A 26,032-nucleotide genomic window follows, 5' to 3' on the forward strand; every position below is an offset into this window, starting at 1 on the left:
GGCTGGGATGAGAATCAGCACCTCCAAATCCGAGGCCATGGTTCTCAACCGGAAAAAGGTGGAGTGCCTTCTCCGGGTAAAGGAGGAGATCCTGCCCCAAGTGGAGGAGTTTAAGTACCTCGGGGTCTTGTTCACGAGTGAGGGAAGAATGGAGCGGGAGATCGACAGGCGGATCGGTGCGGCGTCCACAGTAATGCGGACTCTGCACCGGTCCGTTGTGGTGAAGAGAGAGCTGAGCCGAAAGGCGAAGCTCTCGATTTACCGGTCGATCTTCGTTCCTACCCTCACCTATGGTCATGAGCTTTGGGTAATGACCGAAAGAACAAGATCACGGGTACAAGCAGCTGAAATGAGCTTCCTCCGTAGGGTGGCTGGGCTCTCCCTTAGAGATAGGGTGAGAAGCTCTGCCATCCGGGAGGAGCTCGGAGTAGAGTCGCTGCTCCTCCGTGTTGAGAGGAGCCAGATGGGGTGGCTTGGGCATCTAGTCAGGATGCCCCCTGGACGCCTCCCTGGTGAGGTGTTCAGGGCATGTCCCTCCGGTAGGAGACCCCCGGGGAGACCCAAGACACGTTGGAGAGACTATGTCTCTCGACTGGCCTGGGAACGCCTGGGGATCCCTCCGGATGAGCTGGAGGAGGTAGCTGGGGAGAGGGAAGTCTGGGCTTCTCTCCTTAGGCTGCTGCCCCCGCGACCCGACCCCGGATAAGCGGCAGAGAATGGATGGATGGAGGAGAGGGGTAGAGGAGAGGAGAAGTAGAGTGAAGGGGAGGTAGAGGAGAGGAGAAGGAGGAGGAGGGGAAAGAGGAGAGGAAAGAAGAGGAGAGGAGAGGAGAGGAGAGGAGAGGAGAGGAGAGGAGAGGAGAGGAGAGGAGAGGAGAGGAGAGGGAGAGGCACAGAGCACAGAAACACACACAAAAAATATGATGCACAATCACTTCAGCGGGGCCAGAGGTCATTATGCAGCTCCGAGGGTGGCGATACCTGTAAATAAACGGGGGGGGGAGAAGCAGAAAAACTACACAAGAATCAGCATAACTAGTCTGCTTGATGAGGAGAGGAAAGGAGAGGAAAGGAGAGGAGAGAGGAAACCATGACCCAGTGGAGTGACAGAGGCCTGTCAGGTGATCATGTTTCCGGACCCCGGCAGCCTTGGCCTATAACAGCATAACTAAGATGTGACCTAACGATTAGACGACCCCCTAAGTATGATAATTTGTCTGTCTATGATAGTAACTGGAACTACTGAATTAGTAACAATAAGCTTTTTCAAAGAGGTAGGTTTTGAGTCTGATCTTAAAAGTAGCGATGGAGTCAGCCTCCCGTACCTGGACAGGGAGCTGGTTCCATAGCAGGGGGGCCTGGTAGCTAAGTGCTCGGCCCCCCATTCTACTCCTGGAAACTCTGGGAACCACAAGTAGACCAGCATTCTGAGAGCGGAGCGGTCTATTGGGCTGATAAGGTATCACTAGCTCCTCCAGGTAGGATGGAGCTAGGCCTCTGAGGACCTTGTAGGTCAAAAGAAGAGTTTTAAAAATTATTCTAAATTTGACGGGCAGCCAATGAAGCGACGCCAGTACAGGAGTAATGTGATCTCTTTTGTCAATACCTGTCAGAACTCAGGCTGCAGCATTTTGGATCAACTGGAGGCTTCTTAAAGAGTTGTTTGGACACCCTGATAATAAAGAGTTACAGTAGTCCAGCCTGGAAGTAACAAATGCCTGGACTAACTTTTCAGCATCATGCCGCGTCAGCAGTTTCCTGATCTTTGTGATGTTCCTCAAGTGAAAAAAGGCACTTCTAGAGAATTTAATGTGTGAGTTGAAGGAGAGATTTTGATCAAAAGTTACTCCAAGATTCCTCACAGAGAGACTAGATGTTAATGAGATCCCATCTAGAGTGATCATGTGATCTAATCTATCCCTGAGAGGTTCAGGACCAAACACCATGACCTCAGTTTTTCCTGGGTTAAGGAGGAGGAAATTTGAAGACATCCAGGACTTTATGTCTTTAAGACAGGTCTGGAGCTTCACTAACTTCTCTGTCTCCTCGGGTTTCATGGATAAATAGAGCTGAGTGTCATCAGCATAACAATGAAAATTTATCCCATGCTGCCGAATAATGTTCCCTAAGGGAAGCATGTACAATGTGAAGAGGATTGGTCCGAGTACAGAACCTTGAGGTTGGCTAACCCTGCTGTATGAGGAGGGAACACCGTGGACATGGGCAAACTGGTATCTATCAGATAAGTATGATCTAAACCAGTCTAGTGCTGTCCCTTTAATCCCAATCACATGTTCCAGTCTCTGTAACAGGATGCTGTGATCAACTGTATCAAAAGCAGCACTGAGGTCCAGCAGAACCAGCATAGAGACCAGTCCATGATCGGAAGCTATGAGAAGATCATTAGTGACTTTAAGAAGTGCTGTTTCTGTGCTGTGGTGAGCTCTAAAGCCTGACTGAAACATCTCAAACAGGCTGTTCCTCTGCAGGTGCTCCAGTAACTGAGTCACCACCACCTTCTCTAGAACATTAGAGATAAAAGGAAGGTTGGATATTGGCCTATAATTTGCTAAGACATCAGGATCCAGTGATGGTTTTTTAAGCAACGGCTTAATCACTGCCACCTTGTAGGACCGGGGTACATAACCTGACACTAAAGAACCATTGATCTGGTCCAGGATAGAACTGCCTATCAATGGTAAAACATCCTTCAACAGGTGTGTTGGGATGGGATCTAAAAGACACATGGTGGTCTTGGATTTCTGAATTAGCGATGACGCCTCAGAAAAATATATAGGGCTGAAGGAGCTTAAGGGCTCGTTGGAGACCCTGTATGTTCCCACAGTCAGCACATCTGGTGATGGTCCAGTTGTTGGGATGGCCTGGTTAGCGTTTTCTCTGATAGCTAGAACTTTATCAGTGAAGAAGCCCATGAAGTTTTCACCACTAAGGGAGGAAGGGATATGTGGATCTAAGACCCTGTAACTCTTGGTCAATTTGGCCACAGTGCTGAAAAGAAATCTGGGATTATTCTGATTTTCTTCAATTGAAGAAGAAACATAAGATGTTCTAGCCTTACGGAGGGCCTTTTTGTAAACTACTAGACAGTCTTTCCAGGCTACATGATAGCTATCTATTTTACAAGAATGCCACTTCCTTTCTAGTCTTTGCACTTTCTGCTTGAGGGTCCTGATATGTGAATTATACCAGGGGGCACACCTCCTCTGATTTACTATTTTCTTTTTCAGGGGGGCAACAGAATCAAGCGTGATTCTCAGTGAGGTTGCTGCACCTTCAGCAATAAAGTCAACCGCAGCAGGGCTAAGATTTTAATTATTTATCCCTGGGGAAACACACGGTGGTCCTGGGATTAGCACTGGGATCACTTCCTTAAATTTAGCTACAGCATTATCTGCTATAGTAAGATTGTGTTCTGAACACAGAAGAATCCTTAATCATAAATGTAAAAGTGATCAATGAATGATCTGACAGGAGTGGGTTCTGAGGGAACACTGACACATGTTCTACCTCAACACCATAAGTCAGAACTAGATCTAAGGTGTGGTTGAAGCTATGAGTTGGTTGGTTTATCTGCTGGAGAAAACCAACTGACTCAAGTAATGAAATAAAGCCATTTCTAAAGCTGTCATTTACAACGTCTACATGGATATTAAAGTCTCCAATGATAATGACTTTGTCCGTTTTAAGGACCAAGTCAGATAAGAAATCAGAGAACTCAGACAGGAACTCTGAATGTGGCCCAGCAGGGGGCCGATATACAACTACAAACAGAAGTGGCTTTTCTGCCTTCCAGCTCAGATGGGTGATGCCAAGAGTCAGGCTTTCAAATGAACTGGAGCCATATTTTGGTCTATGATTAATTAATAACTTGGAGTGATAGATTGCTGCCACGCTCCCTCCTCGACCAGTAACACGAGGAATATGATAATTAAGATGGGTAGGAGGAGTAGATTTATTTAAGCTAACATACGCCTCCTCCTGAAGCCAGGTCTCAGTAAGACAAAATAAATCACTGTGATGATCCGCTATCAGGTCGTGCACTAACTGGGATTTACACAAAAGAGATCTAATATTTAATGGTCCACACTTAATTGTGATATTAGTTTCTCCAACTTGTGCTTTAGCATTAATTTTGATAAGATTATGGTGATTGACCGCTCACCTGCTCTGTGCTTGGTGAACTTTTAACCATGGAACAGAGACTACCTCTATAGTGTTAAATATATTATTGTTGGTGGATGAGGGTTTTAAGGAAGCAGTAGAGAGGTGTGTAAGACTACAACTCTGCATCCTGGCCTGGACCCTGGATTGTCAGGTCACTTTGGGTCTAATAAAATTAGCCAAGTTACTAGAAATGAGAGAGGCACCATCCTGTGTGGACACCGATGGACACCGTCTCTCCTAATTAGACCAGGTTTTTTTCCCAAAAACTGCTCCAATTGTTTACAAAGGCCACCTGGTTTTCGGGGCACCACCGTGACAGCCAGCGACGAAGCGATGACATGCGGCTAAACATCTCATCGCTGGCCAGATTGGGAAGGGGACCAGAGAATGCTACGGAGTCCGACATCGTTTTTGAGTAGTTGCACACCGACTCCATGTTAATTTTAGTGACCTCCAACTGACGAAGCCGGGTGTCGTTTGCTCCGACGTAAATAATAACTTTACCAAATTTACGTTTACGTCTCGCCAGCAGCCGTAAGTTTGCTTCTATGTTGCCCGCTCTGGCCCCCGGAATGCACTTGACTATGGTCGCTGGAGTCGGCTTCACGTAGCGCAAAACAGGGTCGGTTTCTCAGCAGGTGTGCCGCCGAGTGGGGAAAAACAGTTAGCCACGGGAAGCGGTTGGTGGTGCACTGTGGGCCTTTGTTTTGGGCTACGCTTCCTGCGAAACGTCACAGAGCCACCCTGGCTAGCCGGCTGCTGCCGGGGGACCACTAGCTGTAGCTACGCTAAGCGGCTCTGCAGCAGCTAGCTCCTCCTGGCTACCTGACGCAACTCCAGCTAACTCCAAGCTGCGGAACCGCGTCTCAAGCTCACCAAGTCTCGCCTCCATAGCCGTAAATAAACTCCACTTTCTGCACCTATTCCCTTCACTAAAGGAGGCAGAGGAGTAGCTAAACATTTCACACGCTGAACAAAGACACCGGGTGAAACAGACGGTGAGGCCGTGCTAATGCTAATAATCGGCGGAGCCCTGTATTTATTTCATATGGGTTATTTCTCCCTGTTATCGAGTGACTAGAATTTCCCCGAGTATTCAATTTTAAGTAAGCAAAAGTGATTCCCACACACACCGTGCACAGTGTACCAACGTACTATTGAGACCGAAAGTGACGCAATATGTTACCCAACAAATTTGTCCTGTGACTGGTTTACTAGCATGATTTTAAGATGGAGGGAACTGTTGTTCAAGAATGGGGCAGTAATAGGGCTAGTACTGATAGTATTAGTATAAGCCATATTAGCTTGTTGTGTAGTACCTCTTGTTCGGGGTTGCATTGATCGGCTCGTGAATGCTGTGAAGTTTTTTTTTGTCAAACTATTTTTATATCATGTTTATTACTAATTTTTAATGTATATAAGAGACCTGGCAAGAGGAAGTGGAAAAAAGGAAAACAAATAATATACTTGGCCAGATCTCAGGATATCTGCAATATTGTACTCCTAGTTAATGGAAGTTTTTAAGGTGGCTATTGCAATTTAAAAAGGTAATACTGCTGCTGGGAAAATACCAGATTTAACATATTCAGGGTGTATCACCAGGTTTTGCCAGTGCTGCAAGACCAAATTTTAAGTGGACTTAAAAGGCAGGGTATTTCCAAGAATTTTCCTCTTTTAGTCTTAGAAATTTCACAATTCAATACAACAGTTTATTAGCCACTTTAATTGCATATAACCAGTTCCAAGAATGATTCTCCAAGTGCAGAGAGACAACCAATTTCATTTTATGGAGAACCAAAAAGTTTTTTTTCCTTCATTTTCTTGCTTTGTTTTGCCTTCACATGCTCAGAAAGCACCCAATTATTGCAGCAATGCAAGCTTAATCCTGTCTGAGTATAACAATTTTAGGTCAATAACTCACCTATGAATCAGTATGTAAAACAGTGCTGAAACATGTCACATCTCAATATGCAGCAATGCAAGAATAGTGTGTTAGCAGTAACCTATACCATGATCCCAGTTACTTAACATACTTGGTGTATGTCCGCAAAGCTTTGACAGAAGCTTAAGACCGAATGCATAAACAGTAAACAAAGAAATAACCATCCTTAAAAAAAATTAACTGTTTTTAAGGCTTGACGGTCATTTAAAAAAAAAAAATTCTTCCATTGTTTGGTTTTCCTTTTCAGTGCAAAAAAGTAATTTCAGCACAAAAACAAATAATTTCAATATGCCATTCACTTTTTGTATCCAAGAACCAGCCTTCATGCCATGTTCCCAGTAAAATAAGTATATGAAAAAATAAAAAAAAAATAAAAAATAAAAAAAAAGATTTACCAACTTAAGCTGAATTGATTATAACAATTAGTCAGGAATCTACTAAACACATAGTACTTTGATGCCTTAACATTATTTTTTTAAGGAACTGCATGAATAAAACACAAGACAACACTATCATTAGATATCACTTTGGTTCATTTCAGCTAATGTCTTCATTAATGAATATAACTTGTAACTTTTCTACTGGGGGGGGAGAAGAAAAAAAAAAAATCAGAAAAATAGATCCTTACTCCTAGAGACAAATTTTGTCTTATAAAAAATATTGTTTTATGTATTTAAAAAAGCTAAAAGAAAATTGGTAAAATAAACAAAACAAAATACAAAAAGTAATTTCCATTTGTTTGGATGGCGATTGTCACATTTAACAGTTGCGTGAATGTTGGGAATGTATAGATTGTCAGGTTAATAACTAAACTAACTTAATTTGAGCAATCACATCAAGTATGTGTTCCTCTTTTCTCCAAGGGTACATTTGTGTACATCTATTATTTGGTTGCTTTTTTCAGATACATTTCTGAAGGAGTGGTCCTGAAGTGGTTCATTCCGGTTTAGCTTCTGACATTTCACTTTTGGCTTCACTATCTTCATCACTCTCAATTCCAGGACGGGCAACAGGGCGTCGCACAAAGGGCATATCACCGCGCCTGGGACACAGAATCTTTTTTATAGTGACAATAATTTGTTCATGGTATAAAATGAGTACCTAATTAGATAGAAAAGAGGAAAATTTATTTAATCTTTCTCACCTCAGCTTATTCTTTAAAGTGGTGACTTCACGGTTCATTGCATCAGCAGACTCTGTAGCATCTTCGAGCTCTCTCTGTAGTTTCCTACGGTTGGCATTGGCCCTCTGAGCCTCTTCCTCTGCCTCTTCCAGTTGACGCTTCAGCTGCTTCATGCGAGAGTTCAACTTGTCCACCTGTTAATTTTACATGGGTCATAGAGATTGAAAGTTAACTCGAAACCACTTCTGTATTTAGTAGGAATATAAAGTAATAATATGACCTAATATAATGAAATAAAACCGTTCATACCTGGTCCTTGTACTGTTCAGTATTTCGTCTCTCATCATCCACCTGCAGGATGATCTCCTTAAGCTTTTTTTCAGTGCGTCGCACCAGCTTGGAGGCAACCTGCCTCTCTCTGTGCAAAAAATATATTTTGAAACTTAAATTTCAGTTATTTCCATTTGTAATGATTACGAAAAAGTTGAGAACAAAATATCTTGTCATATTTGAAGGAATGATTCTAATAAGAATGCCATTTAATGCACTATGCTTACTAAATGAATATAATTTCAGTTGTTACAGAAGTACAGAATTACTTCAGGTAACACTGTACTTCAAGTACAGAAATATGATCAAATGTACCAAGAGTTGTAAATAATTAACCCACTTTGTGTTTCCAGATTCCATAGAGTACTCAACACCTTCCCAATTTATAAAACAAGGAGGACAGCTATGAACTAATAAACAATTAGGTTGGCAGCCCAAATCATATTCCTTGAAGGGTTTATTTAAAAATTATTTCAATAATAATTTTAAAACTACATATTTTCAATTAAGAAATTAACATTTTACTTTTAAAATCCAGTCTGCCAGGCACTGACTCTAACATACTCTCCACGAGCAAAACATATTTTGCCCAAACCTGGCAGTTTATTTGCCTGAGGAGTTTTTTCGTAGTAAATGTTACAGTAGTTTCATAAACAGAGTGTGTATTATAGATGCACCGATTGTGAAATTCTGGGCCATTACCATTCTTTTTTTCTATTATTCTAGTACGGTATTATTATTCTATTTATTTATTTATATTTCATCACTGTTTTTCCACAAGAAATCTCTTTTTTCTTTTGGAAAAACTACTTCAGAATCCCTATATTAATTCCATAACCCAACAAAAACATTATCTTAGAACATAAATTAATTGTAAATGTGTTAGAAAATAAAAAATAAAAATTTGTTTCAAAAGGAAATAAAAGGACCGTTTGGTAATGAGATGCACATTTCACCAAATTGGAGCCACATGTGCAGCAGCGCTGTGTATTGCAAAGGGCAAAGTGAACTTGTTTCCTACAGAGATGGGGTTTATCTGGCCATCTGGTTCACTATGCAACATTATGTTGTAACAGGGAGAATGCGGCATTATTAGCGGAGTGTTGTCTGGATTGCTATGCAGCTTCCTACGGAAACAGCAAAGAACACAGCATTTTACTGCGGACTGCGGTGTCTAGTTCCGTACGCAAGCTCCTGGATTAAGATTCAAACAAGCAAAGAGGGGAAACATTTATTAATTATATTTAGAGTATATCAATTTTGATCTAATTTGGAAGTGTTTGGTTAGCAAACATCACATACAACACATTTACCGCATATGATGCAATCCATATGCAAATAACCAAAACATCAGATACTGGCATAAGTAAATTCTATCTAATTTACCAATAGGCCAATACCAATAGTTGGCTGATGGATTGGTGAATCCCTAGTCTGTACAACATAAACCACATTTGAAGTGTAGCAATTATGACATTTACCTCATTTCCTGGTCCACCTGCTCCTCCAGCTGAGCAATCTTTGCCTCCAAGGCTGCAATATTTGCTTTGTACTTGGATTTGACCGTCATCTCTAGCTCATTCAGTTTCTGCCTCAAATCTTTGTTCTGACGCTCAAGTTGGCTACGAAGACCTTCACCACGTTGAGAGCTGCTGCGCTCCGCAGTGAGCTCCACATTCATCTGGTCAGTCTAAAATCAAAAACAGACAACACAGTATGATGCAAAGTTTTAAAGGAACACTGGACAGCCAATTTAATTTTCTTTTAAACTTCAGATATTTACTAACCTGTAACATTGATTTCTTTAGCCTGTCATTGATTAGTTCACTGTTGCACTGTTCCTCTTCCAGCTCCTCTTCCAGCTGAGCAATGCGAGCCTCCAGACGTCTCCTTTCTTCTGCAATCTGAGCACTTGTTAACATTTAGATCAGGTGAGATGTTAGCTCAGTTAAAAGAATAGAAAAGAATAGACAATGCAGCTGTTTATTCTACTTTTTGGATGCTGAACTGTTGATCTCATCCTGTAATTCATCCCTCTCCTGTTGGGCCTGTCTTTTTACTCGCTCAGAAGCTACCAGCTCCTTTGGATGGATAGATGGATGGGTGGATGGATGGATGGATGGATGGATGGATGGAAACATAGACAGAAAGACAGCTTTATTGTCATTGCACATTATACTATAACATTTTGTTAGAGTAATCCTTCAAATGCCTAAAATCTAAAAACTCAAATAAGCAGAAAAGAAAATAGAATGCTATATAAGATACAAATATGTTTATCCCACAAAGAAAGATCAAAAGGGAGAAAACAATTCAAACAAGCTGAATCTGCTAACCTCCTGCATTTGAAGCATATCAGCTTCCATGGCCTTCAGCTTTTTCTCTGTTTCCTTGCTCTGACTGAGAACCTCCTCTCTAGACATTCTAGCATCCTCAAGCTCCCGAAGAAGCTCCTTCATCTGAGCCTAAGGGGAAAATAGGTACATGATCTCTAAAAGTTGCTGCAAAATTTAAAGGTGCTTGCACTTTTCCAAAATGGCTAACCTGGAGTTTCTTCAACTGTTTGATGGCCTCATCACGGTTCTTGTTAGCCATGTCAATGCCAGACTCTAGCTCCTTCAGGTCCAATTCAAGCTTCTTGCGCCCTGTCACAGCAGCAGAACGCTGTTTCCTCTCATCCTCAAGCTCCATTTCCATCTCCCGCACCTAAAGGACATGTAAGGACATGCTTTTATCCTCATCAGAATTAATGATCAAATCCTTTAAATCATCCAACACACAAACAATATCATTCTGAATTGTTATGCCATGTATTGCTCTGACTTACTTGTTTGACCAGTGCTCTCTTCTTCTCCTCACCAATCTCATCACGTCCTGCCAGATCTCGCTCATATTGGGCCTTCATGGCCTGCATGTTGACTTCCAGACGTAATTTGGCATCCTCTGTGGCCTGCAACTCATCTTCCAACTCCTCCAACTGGGTCTTCATTTCATCGAGTTGCTGCTCCATAGCACGTTTCGCCTTCTCCAGCTCATGAACCTGTAAGAAAAGGGGAGGAAGTTTTAGTCTGGATAATGTATGGATTGGACATCACATGAACACAAACCATACATTTTTGCCAACATCATCCTTGGAGGAGACAAGATCCTCCATTTCGGCCCGCAGTAGTTTGTTGTTGCGGTCAAGCTCCTCCTTGATGTCAGTTACAGACTCAAGCTCACGGTTCAAAGCCAGTGCCCGGGTTTCCTTCTCACGGGCCTCAGCTTCAGCTCGATCACGCTCCTCTGCATAGCGAGCAGATATGTTCTTTTCCTCTGCTAGCATCTAAGAAGAGTCAAGATAAGTGTCAGATCTTGATACATACTTTATTGTTTCTTTCCATTAGATAACAAATAGATAACAATTCACACATTATCAGACCTGGTCAAACTTTTTCTGCTTCTTCTCTAGGTTGGAGACAATTTGCCGCAGATGGTCCTGGTCTACCAATAGGTCATCAAGTTCCTGTTGAAGACGTGTCTTTGTCTTGTCAAGCTTTTCATAGGCAGCACCTTTTTCGTCCAAGCGTTGGTTTACACCTTCTAGGTCCCTTTGAAGCCTCTTTTTGCTCTCCTCAGCAGTCTCCAGAAAGCCAGCATCCTGTTCAGCCTTTTTCCTCATTTCTGCAAGCTATCATGAAAATGCATAAACATCAGTGAGTGCAGACATGCTTAACATCATAGGGATATGCTCTTATTTTCTATTTACCTGAGCTTGAGCCACCTGAAGCTGTTTCTCCACATTTTTCTTGGCTTCTTCTTCTTCCTCCAGCTGTTCCCTTAAGTTGATCTGTTCATCCTCTAGCTGTCGCAGCCGCGTACTTTGTGACAGTTTTTGCCGAGTCTCTTCCTGGAGCAGTTCCTTTTGAAAATATCAAATTTCAAAGCAGCATAGTCAGTAACCTATTTTTGTACTGTTAGATAGTACATTAATTCTAACATTTTAAGAGTAAAGGTGTCACTTTTTCTCTTTGTAAGAATATTCAATATCCCACTTTCAATATCCAATTCATAGTTTCAGCTATTATAAAGGAATCATTAAAAACAATAAATTTGGATTTTTTACAGTGAGGAAGTTGATAAATTTAGCTTAAAGCTAAAAATTTGATTTTACCCAATTTGCAGAAAATGGCCAGAGCAAAAATTAGGCCTGAAATATAATCCACTGAGAAACTTAATCTATAGTGCTATACATGCAGTGAACCATTTCATTCAGAAGTATTATTTTTCTTTGCCTCCTGTATGGCCTCCCACACCATTTGTTGCACCAGCACCAAATTATACAAGAATGTGTCTAAATTCTGGGAATAGTTGGCTATAACTTTTCTTTTGAATAGGGGTGGGGGTTTCTGAGATACTGTGGTTTACACCCCCCAAATCTCATGTTAACCTATGGGGCTCACTTTTTGAGCCCCGTTAAAAGGTCATCAGCTCTGCCATACTTTGACCAAGAAACACCAAAATTTTAATGTAGCCAGGTCTAGATTCATGTCAGACCCTGGCGGGGGCATCTGTTTGAAGCATTGAACTACCCTCCAAACTTTTATTTAACATTGGTGTGTATGGGAGAGACTGCATTGGGGGGCCACCTGACCTAGACTGTAGAAGGCAGAAGAAAAAAAAACTTCCAAGAAATCACCAAAACTCAGAACTTTCTAAAAACAAAAAAATTACATCCTTTTGTAGCTACAAACCTCGGCTACCTTACTGTGATGGCTCCTGCTGTGAGCCTATGGTGTTCTGCAGGCCGCCCTTTGTATTTTTTTGTTTTCCAGCTGTCTGCTATAGGTGGTGTTGTGCCCTTTAACAAGGCACCTGAGCCCAGTGTCTTACAGCCTACAGAAGCCTGCATTCTTTCTCCCCCACGAAGCCTATCAGGAGACACTGCTGGAGCTCTGTTCTGTCAGCTTGTGTTTGGTTCCTCATATGAATAAATTCTAAGGTCTTCCTTCTAAATATTGGAGTTGGTTCGTTTATTTTACCTCCCTCTGAGCCAGGGTCATAACATCAGTTTTAGAACACTGAATTAACCAGTACTCTGGAAAACGAGCTGCTGTGCTGATAAGTTTTCTCACTTCAAATCAAATCAAATCAAATCAATCTTTATTTATATAGCGTCTTATACAATCAAAATTGTTTCAAGGCGCTTTCCAGAATCCCAGGGCCTGACCCCAGACAAGCAACAGTGGCAAGGAAAAACTCCCCTTTAACAGGAAGAAACCTTGAGAAACTTCTGTCATTAATTCACATATTAAATGCAGCAGGGAAAATCTTTGAAAACAAAAAAGGACCTCTTCTTTGGTTTTAAATTTTCTCCTACACACATTAAGCTAATCTCACAAAATTTTACATGTGAATATTTGAAAATCTTCCACTTCGAGCAAGTCCACCTTCAATAAAATCAAATTGGCATTTGAGAACAAGTGGGTTCTAGCCTTTCTTCAGCAGTTGCTGACTCTCACAGGCCTGTTCAGTTCAGTTCAATTCACACGCATGCATTTTAAAATCTCCAAGTTTTAAGAAACACAACCATAATAACACCAGCAAGGGACTGGGGTGTTTGGGCAGAAAGGCTGATGGCGGCATGATGAGAGCAGGGAAGGGCCAGCTGAGACACAATTTCTGTTGAAATGTCTAGTTTTTACTGCTATACTGAACTACATGATTCTACAAAAAAAGGGCATGAATAAGAGACAAATTGAAAGACTGAGACAGATTATCAGGAAAAAAAACAGAAACCATGAAAAGAATTTGCAAGCTGTGGCTTTAACTCTTCTACATTGTAGATGATTAAAACATTCAGGCTTCAAATTCAATTTTGAATGAGACATGTTCTAAAAAATCATTCTAAAAAATACCAATTTGATAGATACTACTCAGATACTCATCTAAAACTTCTATAACTATCTCCTATTGATCATAGCATAGCTTCACATATACAAGAGTATAAAAATATACCTGAACATCCTGCAGCTGTGACTCCACAGCTGTAAAGTCTTTGGCTGCCTTGATGGACTTGCCCTCGACATCATTCAGCGTGCAATTTACATTATCCAGTTCTGCCTGTGAACAGTAGAAACTGAATTATTATTGTCTGTAATTATTGTCTGAACACTAACCAATCTGTTTGCAGTCAATTAATAAACAAATAGTCACATGATGTATATTATTTACTGTCTAAAAATGAGACAGTTAACACACTGGTGAAAACTGTCATAAAACCTCCAGTAATTTCAGAGTGTTTTGAAGAGGTTTACCTGCATTTTAGTCAGTCTTTCTGCCAATTCCACTCTTTGACGTTCACTTTCTGAATATTTGAGTTGCAGCTCTTGAACTTGGGCTTCGGCCTTCTTTCTGCGATGCTCAGACTCTCCCTTACCTTGCATCAGTGCCTGCACCTCAATGACCAGTTCATTCCTCTCAGATTCTAGAGCCTGTTTGGCCTTCTCCATTGACACTTTATTCTGCAACAACAACAGTATTTATATTTTCTGCAGTTAAAAACAAATCCCTTTTGAGAATGTAAAAAAGTTGTAAAAATGTTCAAACCCTTTTTGCCTGCTCCAGCTGCTCATTTAATTCATCGGAAGCCTGATTGTGCTTCTGTCTGATGTCCCCCAGCTGCTGTTCATGAATTCTTGCCTCCTCCTCCAGGGTCTTTTTCAGGTTAGCCACCTCAGTTTCTCGCTTGGCTCTGAGCAGAGAAAACAGAAGTTACCCAAAGTTTCTTGATAGTCAGAGGAACTGCACATTTTTACCTATACTGAATGCAATACCTTAGTTCCTGCTGTGTAGCTGTTGAGTCTAAAGTGTCCTCCAGCTCAGTTTTGAGGGCCTCAAGTTCTTCTCCCAAGTCCCTGCGATGTTTCTCTGCCTTGGTACGGCATTGCCTTTCCAGCTCTAAGTCCTCCTGTAGCTCAGATAGCTGTGCCTCCATTTCCCTAATGCTTTTCTGAGCCAGATTTTTCTGTGCTGCCTCCTCTTCAATTCTTAAGGTAAAAATAGAGCAACAAACTTAGGAAAAAAGAATAAAATAAATAAAATACAATTTTGCAAGAGACATTTAATTATACTGTCACATAGACTTGTGGTTTAAAGAACTTCATGCACAATGACAGACATCATCAATCTTATCTTGAAAAATACTTTTAGAATTAGAAAATTTACTATCTAGTTTCTAGGATTTTCTAGTTTCAAAGCTAGTTTTCTAGTTCTAGTTTTCAAAGCATTTGTTCGTAAAGAGCATTAATTTGTCAAGATTATTGTCAGATAAATTTAAAGTGATTTGTATTAATAATGTAAAAATAAACAATGACACTACTCTGACCTGGCCAGAGCTGCCTGGAGCTCCTCCTCCTTCCTAGCCAGCTGTGCACGGAGCTCAGCAATTTGGGCCTGGAGCTCAGCAATTTGATCATGTGTTTCAGTGAAGTCGCCCTCCAGCTTGCGGCGGTTCTTTTCTAGTTCCTGACGCTGCTTCTCCTCCCGACGTAAGCGGTCTGAGAAAACAAATAAATAAGGAAGCTACAGGTTTCAAACTATGCACTGTTCAGAAACATGTGACAGCGTAGCCACCACTGTCCTACCCTCTAGATCTGTGATCATAGCCTCATGTTTGGTCTTCAGTTTCTGTAAGCTCTTGGATTTCTCCTCTTCCTCTGCCAAATTGGTGGTGAACTCTGAAATCCGTTCTTCCAGCAACTTCTTCTCCTATGTTAGTAACAAGTAGTGATGAGAAGGAAGAGTTACTTATAAGAGGGCAGTATAATACGTATTACACCATCTCCATTTAATAAATATCTTTAATTTAAAAACAAAAATACAATTCCAAAAACCAATCACCTCTACATACTGTATATGATTCTGTCAGATAACTTCGGGTGAGGTGGGACACTGATATTATACGAGAAGGCCTGGCTCACGATCTCACGATTGCTGTGGTTGAGATTAGGCTCTCTTCAGGCCTGTAGCAGTTAAGCTCTTTCACTTCAAACTAAAATCACATCTATATGGGCCTTGATTTGTGCACATGGGTACAGTAATATTGGAACTGAAAAGGGGCTTCCCTGTTGTGGAAATTCTGCCAGTTGTGGAACTGACATACAGAAGACTAAGATGACTTGTGTTGAAATGAAATTTCAGGAGAAATGACACCAACGCAGCAACAGTTCATGCTTGCAGCATCAATTCTGGGTCAATGCCAGCATCAATTCTGATAAGACATTAATACCGAGAGGTTTATAAAGCAATTGGAAGGTCACTGTCTAGCATCAACCATACAGGGTACCAGTCAGTTGTCTTTCACTATCCCAAGCAGAAGATCCTCATCTTGGAAACAACAGAATCTAGCATGTTTGTCTCGCCAGTCTTGCTTTGCCTCTGGGAATAATGGGGGAAAAAAAAGATCTGGTTGCTGAGAGCTCAGAAGCTCCATCGAGACACTAAAAGAGAGTAAAGGTCAACTCTACGGTACAATTTAAAATCTAGGGAGCAGTAGTAATTTTCCTTCACATTCCCCCCAAAAATGAAAACGTCGCAGGTGGCCAATGCAGTCATGCAATTAATCCCTGCCAAAGAGGGATTGTCACTCCACAGAACAAATTTCCATTTCTCCAAAGTCAAGTGATGATGCATGTATTACCACTCTCTCCGTCACTTGGGATTGGGCTTGGTGATGAAAGCGATTTTCTGTTACATGGTCTTTATATATAATTCTCATAAAAATTCCAGCCAAAGTTTAGAGCTCTTCAGCCACCACGTGCAATAACAGTTGACCCCACTTTGTGATTTTACACAGTCTTCTGTTTTCCAGCTGAGTTGCTCCTGTGTGTAAATTCCTTCACTGTCTAACAATGTCATTTAGATCTGATCATGAAACATCCAGCAGGATATAATTTTATATGACATCTTATTGTAGAGGTGTCATCATCACATACTTCTTTCACACTGAAATTTGCATGCCTGCGGATTATTCCAACGTGGATCGACCTGCCTTTATTCAGCATTTGGCCACTGTCACATTGCCAGCAGTTTGAGGTGCGTGGCAGTATTTGTGTCCAATCTCAAAAAGCGATGGTAGAAGCTACAGGCAGAGGTGGCGAGCCCTTATTGCCTCCATGGTTGCTATAATGGGTGGTAAACAACATCGACTGCCATGAAACACCGGTATCCTGTGAGAGATTTTAAGGTGTACAATGAGTATTATCTGATTTCATTGAATTTGCCTAAAAACCTTATCTGAAAGTAAGTTTTATGTTTGCAAATAATATGTCTGTGTCTGGCTTTAATTCTTGGTGGTATATCAGGTTTGTGTACACAGCCCTAGGTTTCATGAGTATAGGTTGGCTCCTACATTTTGTGTCTTCTGTGAAAACGCATGACTCTGGATCATCGTCCTTCTCTGGTTCTTGTTTCAACACCATCAGTGGGATTTGACAACACAGTGAAGGACAAACTGGACACACTCAGGTTTGCCTGTGCTGAGTGGCTCTAAATTAATTTTCAAATTCATATTAAGGTAACTCAGGGTGTCCTATGCTGCTCCTGCTTATCCTGTTGCTGATCAGTCCATTTCCCCCAATCCCTTCAATTTGTATATTTCAGCTTTTAACAGCCTGGCAATATTGCCATAAATAATTGTGTGCTTGAAATCTGCCAGATTCTGCACAGATGTTGAGCAGCTCACCAATCATGTGATCTTGCCAGTGCACTGCCATGATCACTAAAAAAGGTGTGCCATTTTGTTACACAAGTTGAATATCAAAACTGTTTGCCTGATGTCGGGCTGCTCAGTAACAAAAATCAGAGCACGAGAGGCAGGCACATCACTGTTATTGGATAATTTAGCAGGATGGATTTCAAATTTCAGGTGAGCGATGATGAGCTGCAATTTTACCAGGTTGCTTGCAGGACCATTTGACCTGGGATGAAATGCTGGAACAACCCGTTGACAGTGTGGAAAAGATACGGGGGCAACCCATTTTGCATCACAAATATTTGCAAATGCTGCCAGTATAGATAGGAGCATAACCTTATACACCTATGGCAAAGGGGCTAATTGAAACACCTCAATTTAATAGTTAACATATAGTATGTAGCTCAGACATTTGTCTAAACAGAGCATAGCTTGGTTGCAAGTCATCACAAAATGAGAAGTCCCTTGCTAAAAACATGTGCTTTCACAGTTTACACTGTCTTAAGTGTGTCCTAGTATTGGTGGGTAGTTAAAGATACGCATTTGTAGTCATCTCCGACATTGCTAACCTTGTTTAATTTGTTGTTCTGGTCATCAACGACCATTACATCTTCTTCTATCTTCTTCATTTTGGCTTCCAAGGTGACTTTCTCTAGCTGGAGCTTCTGTCTTGCAGCCTCTTCTTCATCCAGTTGCTGCTCTAAGTCCTGTGTGGAGATACACCATTAATATAACTATTAATTCAAACTTTAAAAAAAGCTTATACTGACTAAAGTGTTGTTGAATGTTTCTACAAACTTCAATGTTTTGCTGCATCTTTTTTTTCTCCGAGAGAAGCTGAGAGGCGCGTTCCTCTTCTTCTTCAACACGGGCCTCCAAGTCATGAAGAATCTCCTCCAACTCCTGTTTCCTGGTGGCCAAACGAACTCTCATTTCTTCAGCCTCAGCACAGAGTTCTGTTTCCGCCTGGAGCTGCTCTTGCAGGGCCAATTTCTCAGCAGAAAGCTAGAGACACACCAAGACATTGCCTTTAATATTTTACATGATGAACTGCACTTGTACAACATTCATCCTTTAATGTAAAGTGAGGATTATTATCTTAGTTTCTCCAAATATACCTGCTGTTGTTTTTCTTCCATAGACTGGATCTGTTGTTCAGCATACAAATGCTTCTCCTTCACCTTGTTCAGTTCTTCATCTTTGGCAAGCAACTCCTCCTCTTGTCTGCTGACTTGGAGCAAAGGCTTCACCTGATGACATTAAAGTAAAAAGAACAATCAGAATAGCCGATAACAATCGAGTACTGTACACATTTTTTTATTTGTCTTTTCTAAGAAGATAGTAATAAAGCGGCATGTCTCCAAGACAGTACAGCACTAATTCTTTATCATTTTCACTATCAACATTTGGAAAGTGTACCACTAAAAGGGCGGTGGTAGCACAGTCTGTTGGAAACTGGGCTGAGAAGCAGAGGGATCTCGGTTGGAACCCAAGTGCAGACATACCATGGACGGTGTTTTGATCAAAGGGGAAGGTGCCAGACCACCGTCGGAGCACTCCGAAGCTACTCTCGAGCAAGGTACTGAACCCACAAATGCTCATATAGGACCCTGAGATAAACTGGCAATTCATACAGGGGTCGACCCTGCCTTCACCCATTGTGTACCCGCCCCGTGACCCCGAAAGAGATTAGGCGGTTAAAAAAATGACACAAGACAACAGCAATTTGGTAAGGTGTGGCATTTTTACAAAAAAAGTCAATGACAAGTCAAGGACAATCTGCTTTCGGGTCCCATTCTACATCTACTGTTAAAGCTATACTTAAAAATAACATTCAACAAATTTTATGCCTTTATGCCTTGTTGTTTTTTTTATTATTATTGCTACCTTATTATCAATAGGAGAACAGGATATTGAGGTTCACCTTGGTAAAGAGTCTCCACCACTGCCAGTTCCGTAGTTTCAAGTAAGCAGCACAATTCCTCTGGATAACCTTCATTGCAGTCAGCTGCTGCTGTCTCTTAGAAAAGGCCCTACAAAACAGAAAAATATCAACCAACCATGATACAAATCCTATTGCCTTGATCACTGAGCTATTTTGTAAATGCATTGCAACATTGATAATGGTTGATAATTAGGTTGATAATGTCTCCTCAGATTAAAGATGATGCAGAATAAAGTAGAATGCAGAATAATGTAATTGTATTACTACACAATAAGTAGTTGTAGTAAAAGTAGAAGCAATAGTAAAAGATGAGAAGTAAGAGTAGTAGTGTTTTCTTACTTGCGTGCAACATAGCCCCGGCACCAAGCCTGAAAACTAATGATAATGTCTGTGATCTTCATGTCTCTCTCTTCCTCCAGGTGGGCGAGGACTCCTGCTCTGAAAAAAACTTTACTCTGACCCATCCGATAGAGATTGGGGTCCAGCTCCAGACTTTTGATCTGATACCAAAGGAAAATTAAACAGAGACCATGCACAGGAACTTGATATGGACAGTTCTATCAGGCTACTTACCATTAGCATACAGGCCTGTTTTCCATCCATAAAGCCTTTGGGGATAGCATTAGGGGTGAGTATTTCATACCTTAGAGAGGGGAATATGAAAACATTTTCCTTAAACATACCCATCAAAGAACCAGATAGTTTAGATTTAAAATTATGTTACCTCTGTCTAAACTCCTGGAAAATTATGCGGTTGGGAAAGCCTTGCCTACAGATACGGATTCCTTCCAGAACCCCATTGCATCTTAGCTGATCCAAAACCAAGTGGGGATCTAGCTTTCCAGACTGGAAAATAAAGTCTAAATTATGATGACCATTGTGAAAAAACAAGTTCAACAGGCAGGGCAGGAACTTTACAGTAACTGTTCTTCTCATTTGCCCCTCTCAATGGGGCAAATGCGGGGTAGGACCCCTAGGTGATGTCACGAGTTTTGACCACTGCATTATAGTTGTGTCACAATTGTGACATCAGCTGCCGAAAGCATATAATATAAAAGAGAAAACAAGGAAGGTCAACATGAAAGGAGCTAGGAGCTGAGGCGGTATAGCAGACTCAGAGAATGATTTCCTTGCAGTCTATGAAGTGTGCAGTTATGGAGTTTTGCCCACATGACTTTTTTGTTGGGAATCTCACTGTAACTTGTATTGGTGTGCAAGTGTTCATAAATATATAGTTAACAGCACCTGTGTTCCAATACTTATAAAACATAAAACAAGTTTTCAGCTGCCACACTTCTAATTTGTGTGTTCGTGTACATAGTAGTGGATGCTATGAATGAGAGGGGAAGCAGAGTCTGCTATGCTAATACTTCTCTTCTCCTGGGTTTCACAACACATAATGCTCTAAGTTTAGCCAATTAGTAATTGTGTAAGCCTCAAGCTCCTTCCAGGAGTTTTTTAGGGCCAATCTAGGGGAACTGTAAAAGTTCCTGTAAATGGCCATTCTGGGAGGTTCCTGCAGTGGAGACACACACCAATGGACTGGGCCCCATAAAATTACCTGCAGTGGAAACTTGCCTATTATATACTGTACCAGAAATTTGTTTAATACCGACAGTGTGGATGCAAAAATACATTACCTTTTTCTCATGATTTGGGATAATGCAGCGGACAAAGTTAGGATTAGTGTTCCTCAAGGTCGCCATAAGCTTAGATAGTTGTTCCTTGTACAACTGACCCACTGTGCGAAACATGCCCTTACGGGTTTTAAAGGCACCCGGCATCTCAGACATACCAGACACCTTATCAAGACCCACAATGTGGTCGACTACAAGAGACAAAAACATAAAAGGAATGTGAGGGAAATGCATTCATGTAGATTATCATGCAAAATTATGAATGTGACTATTCAAACCAGAAAAGCTCAAATCAAAGTGCATATCCTCTTTGTAAATAGACAAGAGAATGAGCAGCTTAATACCCATCAAAAACTATATTAATACAGTAAACACTAAAGAAAACAAATCAGTGAGTGACAAAAAGCACACAAACACAGTGAGCACAAACACCAAGTCAAAACAAGACTACATGCGTGCTCACACAGGTGTGTGTGTGCGTAGAGTGACAGGATGGGAAAAATAACAAAACCCATGCAGTATATACCCATTGTTGCAGAACCCAAGATCAATACCAGGGGTCCCCAAACAACACTATTACACAGAAGGAGAAAGGAAGACTTCAATGCCAGCATTAAGCCATCATATTTCATATTCTGCACAATATGTGTATTCTGCACAATACACACACTTGTGTGTTTTTTTGTTTTTTTTGGGGGGGGGGTATGTACTTTGTAATAAGAAACTATAAATTATTAGGAAGCTTAGGAACATAAAATCTAGAAAAAAGGAAATCAAGTAAAGAGGAAATTTAAAAAGGAGCCTATGCACTGGTGTATGAATATAAAATAATTGCATTTAATTATTTCAACAATCTACACTTGATACCCCAAAGAAATGAAACTGAAAACAGAACCACATTTTTTATACATGCACCATCTTTGTAGATTTTTAACAATAAAGTGAATAAAAGACAATATTGCATTAATTTGGCAGTATTTAGACCCTTTGCTATGAATCTTTTCATTATAAGGGCCTCTTTTGGAGCCAACTTGTGGTTAATTCAATTTATCGGACAAGATATAGAAAGACCCTCATCTGTCTTGATATGAAATGTTGTAATGGACCTTATGGCTGAAAATGTCTATGAGTAAAACCCAAGCCTTGCGATCAAAAGAACTATCTACACAGCTGAAACAGTAGAGTATCAAAGCACAGATCTGAGTAAAACTGCTCAAGAATTCTGGTGAAATGAAAATTCCCAAAACCACAGTGGCTTTAATCATGCTGAAATTAAATGAATCATGATTGTTCCCAGAGTGTATTGTCTGAACAAACATAACAGGCCTAAATCAGATTTTTTCCAGATCCAATTTTTTTCCCAAGTTCACATCATTCTAGAAAAGTGATCTCACCGACTGCAGTCAGAACAGTTTAGCGCCCCCCAGAGCAGTATAGGTACAGGAAGGTTTAAGGCATTTACTAAAGTTATTATTGAGTCCTGTCCATAACAGATTTCAAAAGATCAGATTTGATAAGTTTTGGTGGTCATACTGTTGGTAAAAACAGCTACAAAACAAAACTTAAATATAGCTTTGGTATGTTCAAGGTATGGGGGACATCCGTTAAGTAACGTATTGTGTCACTTCCTGTTTTCTCAAGAGAGTTCGTTGGTGCACTGTGCACGGTGTTTGTTGGATATTTAAAAATTTAAATACTCGGGCAATTCTAGTTACTTGCCAACAAGGAGAAATAATTCAAATTAAACAAATACAGGACTCTACCGATCATTAGCACTAGCATGGCCTCACCATCTGTTTCACCCGGTGTCTCACCCAGTGTCCATTCAGTGTGTGAAATGTTTAGTTACTCTTCTGCGTCCTTTAGTGAAGGGAATAGCTGCAGAAAGTGTAGTTTATTAATGGCTATGGAGGCGAGACTTAGCGAGCTTGAGACATGGTTCCGCAGCTTGGAGTTGTCTGGAGTTGTGTCAGGTAGCCAGGAGAAGGTAGCTGCTGCGGACCTACCTAGCATAGCTACAGCTAGCCGTCCCCTGGCACAACTGAGCAGCCGGTTAGCCAGGGCGGCTGGGTGACGGTTCATAGGAAGCGTAGCCCAAACCAACAGCCCATGGTGCACCATCAACCGTTTCCCGTGGCTAACCATTTTTCCCCACTCGGCAACACACCTGCTAAGAAACCGACCCTGGTAATTGGCGACTTAAATGAATCTACTCCTCCTACCCATCTTAATTATCATATTCCTCGTGTTACTGGTTGAGGAGGGGGAGTGGCAGCAATCTATCACTCCAAGTTATTAATTAATCCTAGACCCAAACACAGCTCCAGTTCATTTGAAAGCCTGACTCTTGGCATCACCCATCTGAGCTGGAAGGCAGAAAAGCCACTTTTGTTTGTAGTTGTATATCAGCCCCCTGCTGGGCCACATTCAGAGTTCCTGTCTGAGTTCTCTGATTTCTTATCTGACTTGATCCTTAGAACAGACAAAGTCATTATCATTGGAGACTTTAATATCCATGTAGACGTTGTAAATGACAGCTTTAGAAATGGCTTCATTTCATTACTTGAGTCAGTTGGTTTCCTCCAGCAGATAAACCAACCAACTCATAGCTTCAACCACACCCTAGATCTAGTTCTGACTTATGGTGTTGAGGTAGAACATGTGTCAGTGTTCCCTCAGAACCCACTCCTGTCAGACCATTCTTTGATCACTTTTACATTTATGATTATTTATGATTATTTCTTCTGTGTTCAGAACACAATCTTACTATAGCAGATAATGCTGTAGCTAAGTTTAAGGAAGTGATCCCTGTGCTAATCCCAGGACCACCGTGTGTTTCCTCAGGGATAAATAATTAAAATCTTAGCCCTGCTGAGGTTGAGTCTATTGCTGAAGGTGCAGCAACCTCACTGAGAATCACGCTTGATTCTGTTGCCCCCCTGAAAAAGAAAATAGTAAATCAGAGGAGGTGTGCCCCCTGGTATAATTCACATATCAGGACCCTCAAGCAGAAAGTGCGAAGACTAGAAAGGAAGTGGCATTCTTGTAAAATAGATAGCTATCATGTAGCCTGGAAAGACTGTCTAGTAGTTTACAAAAAGGCCCTCCGTAAGGCTAGAACATCTTATGTTTCTTCTTCAATTGAAGAAAATCAGAATAATCCCAGATTTCTTTTCAGCACTGTGGCCAAATTGACCAAGAGTTACAGTGTCTTAGATCCACATATCCCTTCCTCCCTTAGTGGTGAAAACTTCATGGGCTTCTTCACTGATAAAGTTCTAGCTATCAGAGAAAAAGCTAACCAGGCCATCCCAACAACTGGACCATCACCAGATGTGCTGACTGTGGGAACATACAGGGTCTCCAACGAGCCCTTAAACTTTTTCACCCCTATATATTTTTCTAAGGCATCTTCAATAATTCAGAAATCCAAGTCCACCACGTGTTTTTTAGACCCCAACACACCCGCTGAAGGATGTTTTACCAAAGATAGGCAGCTCTATTCTTCACCAGATCAATTGTTCTTTAGTGACAGCTCATGTACCCCAGTCCTACAAGGTGGCAGTAACTAAACCATTGATTAAAAACCATCACTGGATCCTGACGTCTCAGCAAACTACAGGCCGATATCCAACCTTCCTTTTATCTCTAAAGTTCTTGAGAAGGTGGTGGTGACTCAGTTACTGGAGCACCTGCAGAGGAACAGCCTCTTTGAGATGTTTCAGTCAGGCTTTAGAGCTCATCACAGCACAGAAACAGCACTTCTTAAAGTTACTAATGATCTTCTTATAGCTTCAGATCATGGACTGGTCTCTATGCTGGTTCTACTGGACCTCAGTGCTGCTTTTGATACAGTTGATGCTGTCAGACTGCACAATAAACATAACGCCCGCGAGCACAATCTGAATATTATATATTCTGATATGTATATTGTATTCACCCTCTGTACTATGTACAGGTATACAGGGGCTGAGTATCCATTTACCTGGATTATTGTAAATATACATCCTCTTTGTATATTCCAAATTCTATTTTATTCTATTTCATCTTATTTTTCTCTGCGTGCTCTTGCTGTTGTTGCACTGTAAATTTCCCCGTGTGGGACAATAAAGGACCTGAATTTGAATCTGATCACAGTATCTTGTTACAGAGACTGGAACATACTGATCCCCACGATCCCACGACTGATTGGGATTAAAGGCACAGCACTAGACTGGTTTAGATTATATTTATCTGATAGATACCAGTTTGCTCATGTCCATGGCATTCCCTCTTCATACAGTAGGGTTAGCCATGGAGTTCCTCAAGGTTCTATACTTGAACCAATCCTTTTCACCTTGTACATGCTTCCCTTAGGGAACGTTATTCGCAGCATTGAATAAATTTTCATTGTTATGCCGATGACACTCAGCTGTATCTATCCATGAAACCAGAGGAGACAGAGCAGTTCGTGAAGCTTCAGACCTGTCTTAAAGACATAAAGTCTTGGATGTCTTCAAATTCCCTCTCCTTAACTCTGGAAAAACTGAGGTCATGGTGTTTGGTCCTGAACCTCTCAGGGATAGATTAGATCACATGATCACTCTAGATGGTATCTCATTAACATCTAGTCACTCTGTGAGGAATCTTGGAGTAACTTTTGATCAAAATCTCTCCTTGAACTCACACATTAAATTAGTCTCTAGAAGTGCCTTTTTCACCTGAGGAACATCACAAAGATAAGGAAACTACTGACATGGCAAGATCCTAAAAAGTTAGTCCATGCATTTGTTACTTACAGGCTGGACTATTGTAATTCTTTATTATCAGGGTGTCCAAACAATTCTTTAAGAAGCCTCCAGCTGATCCAAAATGCTGCAGCCAGAGTTCTGACAGGTATTGACAAAAGAGATCACATAACTCCTGTAATGGTGTCGCTTCATTGGCAAGCCATTAAATTTAGAATCATTTTTAAAATCCTTCTGCTGACCTACAAGGTCCTCAGAGGCCCATCTCCATCCTACCTGGAGGAGCTAGTGACCCTTTATAATCCCAATAGACCACTCTGCTCTCAGAATGCTGGTCTACTTGTGGTCCCCATAGTCTCTAAAGGTCTCATGTGGGGCCGAGCATTTAGCTACCAGGCTGCTGTGGAACC

The 26,032-nt window shown here is 41.1% G+C and overlaps 1 protein-coding gene across 3 annotated transcripts in view; it reads right to left on the reverse strand.

Moving 5' to 3' along the window:
- Positions 1-5,892: 5,892 nt before the first annotated feature.
- LOC130515581 (myosin-9-like) overlaps positions 5,893-26,032 on the reverse strand; it is a 35,175-nt gene continuing 15,035 nt past the window's right edge. For 2 of the 3 annotated variants that reach the window (XM_057015922.1, XM_057015923.1), the window contains exons 16-41: positions 20,899-21,086; positions 19,983-20,104; positions 19,832-19,901; positions 19,598-19,758; positions 19,238-19,346; positions 18,432-18,563; positions 18,112-18,318; positions 17,883-18,020; positions 15,206-15,329; positions 14,947-15,118; positions 14,396-14,608; positions 14,169-14,313; positions 13,877-14,083; positions 13,578-13,682; positions 11,329-11,481; positions 11,002-11,250; positions 10,693-10,905; positions 10,408-10,620; positions 10,125-10,286; positions 9,917-10,045; positions 9,573-9,661; positions 9,368-9,491; positions 9,062-9,270; positions 7,560-7,668; positions 7,272-7,444; positions 5,893-7,169 (exon numbers count right to left, since the gene is read on the reverse strand). In XM_057015922.1, the coding sequence (XP_056871902.1) occupies positions 7,064-7,169; positions 7,272-7,444; positions 7,560-7,668; positions 9,062-9,270; positions 9,368-9,491; positions 9,573-9,661; positions 9,917-10,045; positions 10,125-10,286; positions 10,408-10,620; positions 10,693-10,905; positions 11,002-11,250; positions 11,329-11,481; positions 13,578-13,682; positions 13,877-14,083; positions 14,169-14,313; positions 14,396-14,608; positions 14,947-15,118; positions 15,206-15,329; positions 17,883-18,020; positions 18,112-18,318; positions 18,432-18,563; positions 19,238-19,346; positions 19,598-19,758; positions 19,832-19,901; positions 19,983-20,104; positions 20,899-21,086 (4,022 nt within the window). In that variant the 3' untranslated portion in view covers positions 5,893-7,063. Of the gene's footprint in view, positions 7,170-7,267; positions 7,445-7,559; positions 7,669-9,061; positions 9,271-9,367; positions 9,492-9,572; positions 9,662-9,916; positions 10,046-10,124; positions 10,287-10,407; positions 10,621-10,692; positions 10,906-11,001; positions 11,251-11,328; positions 11,482-13,577; positions 13,683-13,876; positions 14,084-14,168; positions 14,314-14,395; positions 14,609-14,946; positions 15,119-15,205; positions 15,330-17,882; positions 18,021-18,111; positions 18,319-18,431; positions 18,564-19,237; positions 19,347-19,597; positions 19,759-19,831; positions 19,902-19,982; positions 20,105-20,898; positions 21,087-26,032 lie in introns of those variants that run through there. The other variant, XM_057015925.1, reaches the window with a different exon arrangement.

Source organism: Takifugu flavidus, chromosome 18, assembly GCF_003711565.1.
Source record: "Takifugu flavidus isolate HTHZ2018 chromosome 18, ASM371156v2, whole genome shotgun sequence".
Classification (NCBI taxonomy): Eukaryota; Metazoa; Chordata; class Actinopteri; order Tetraodontiformes; family Tetraodontidae; genus Takifugu; species Takifugu flavidus.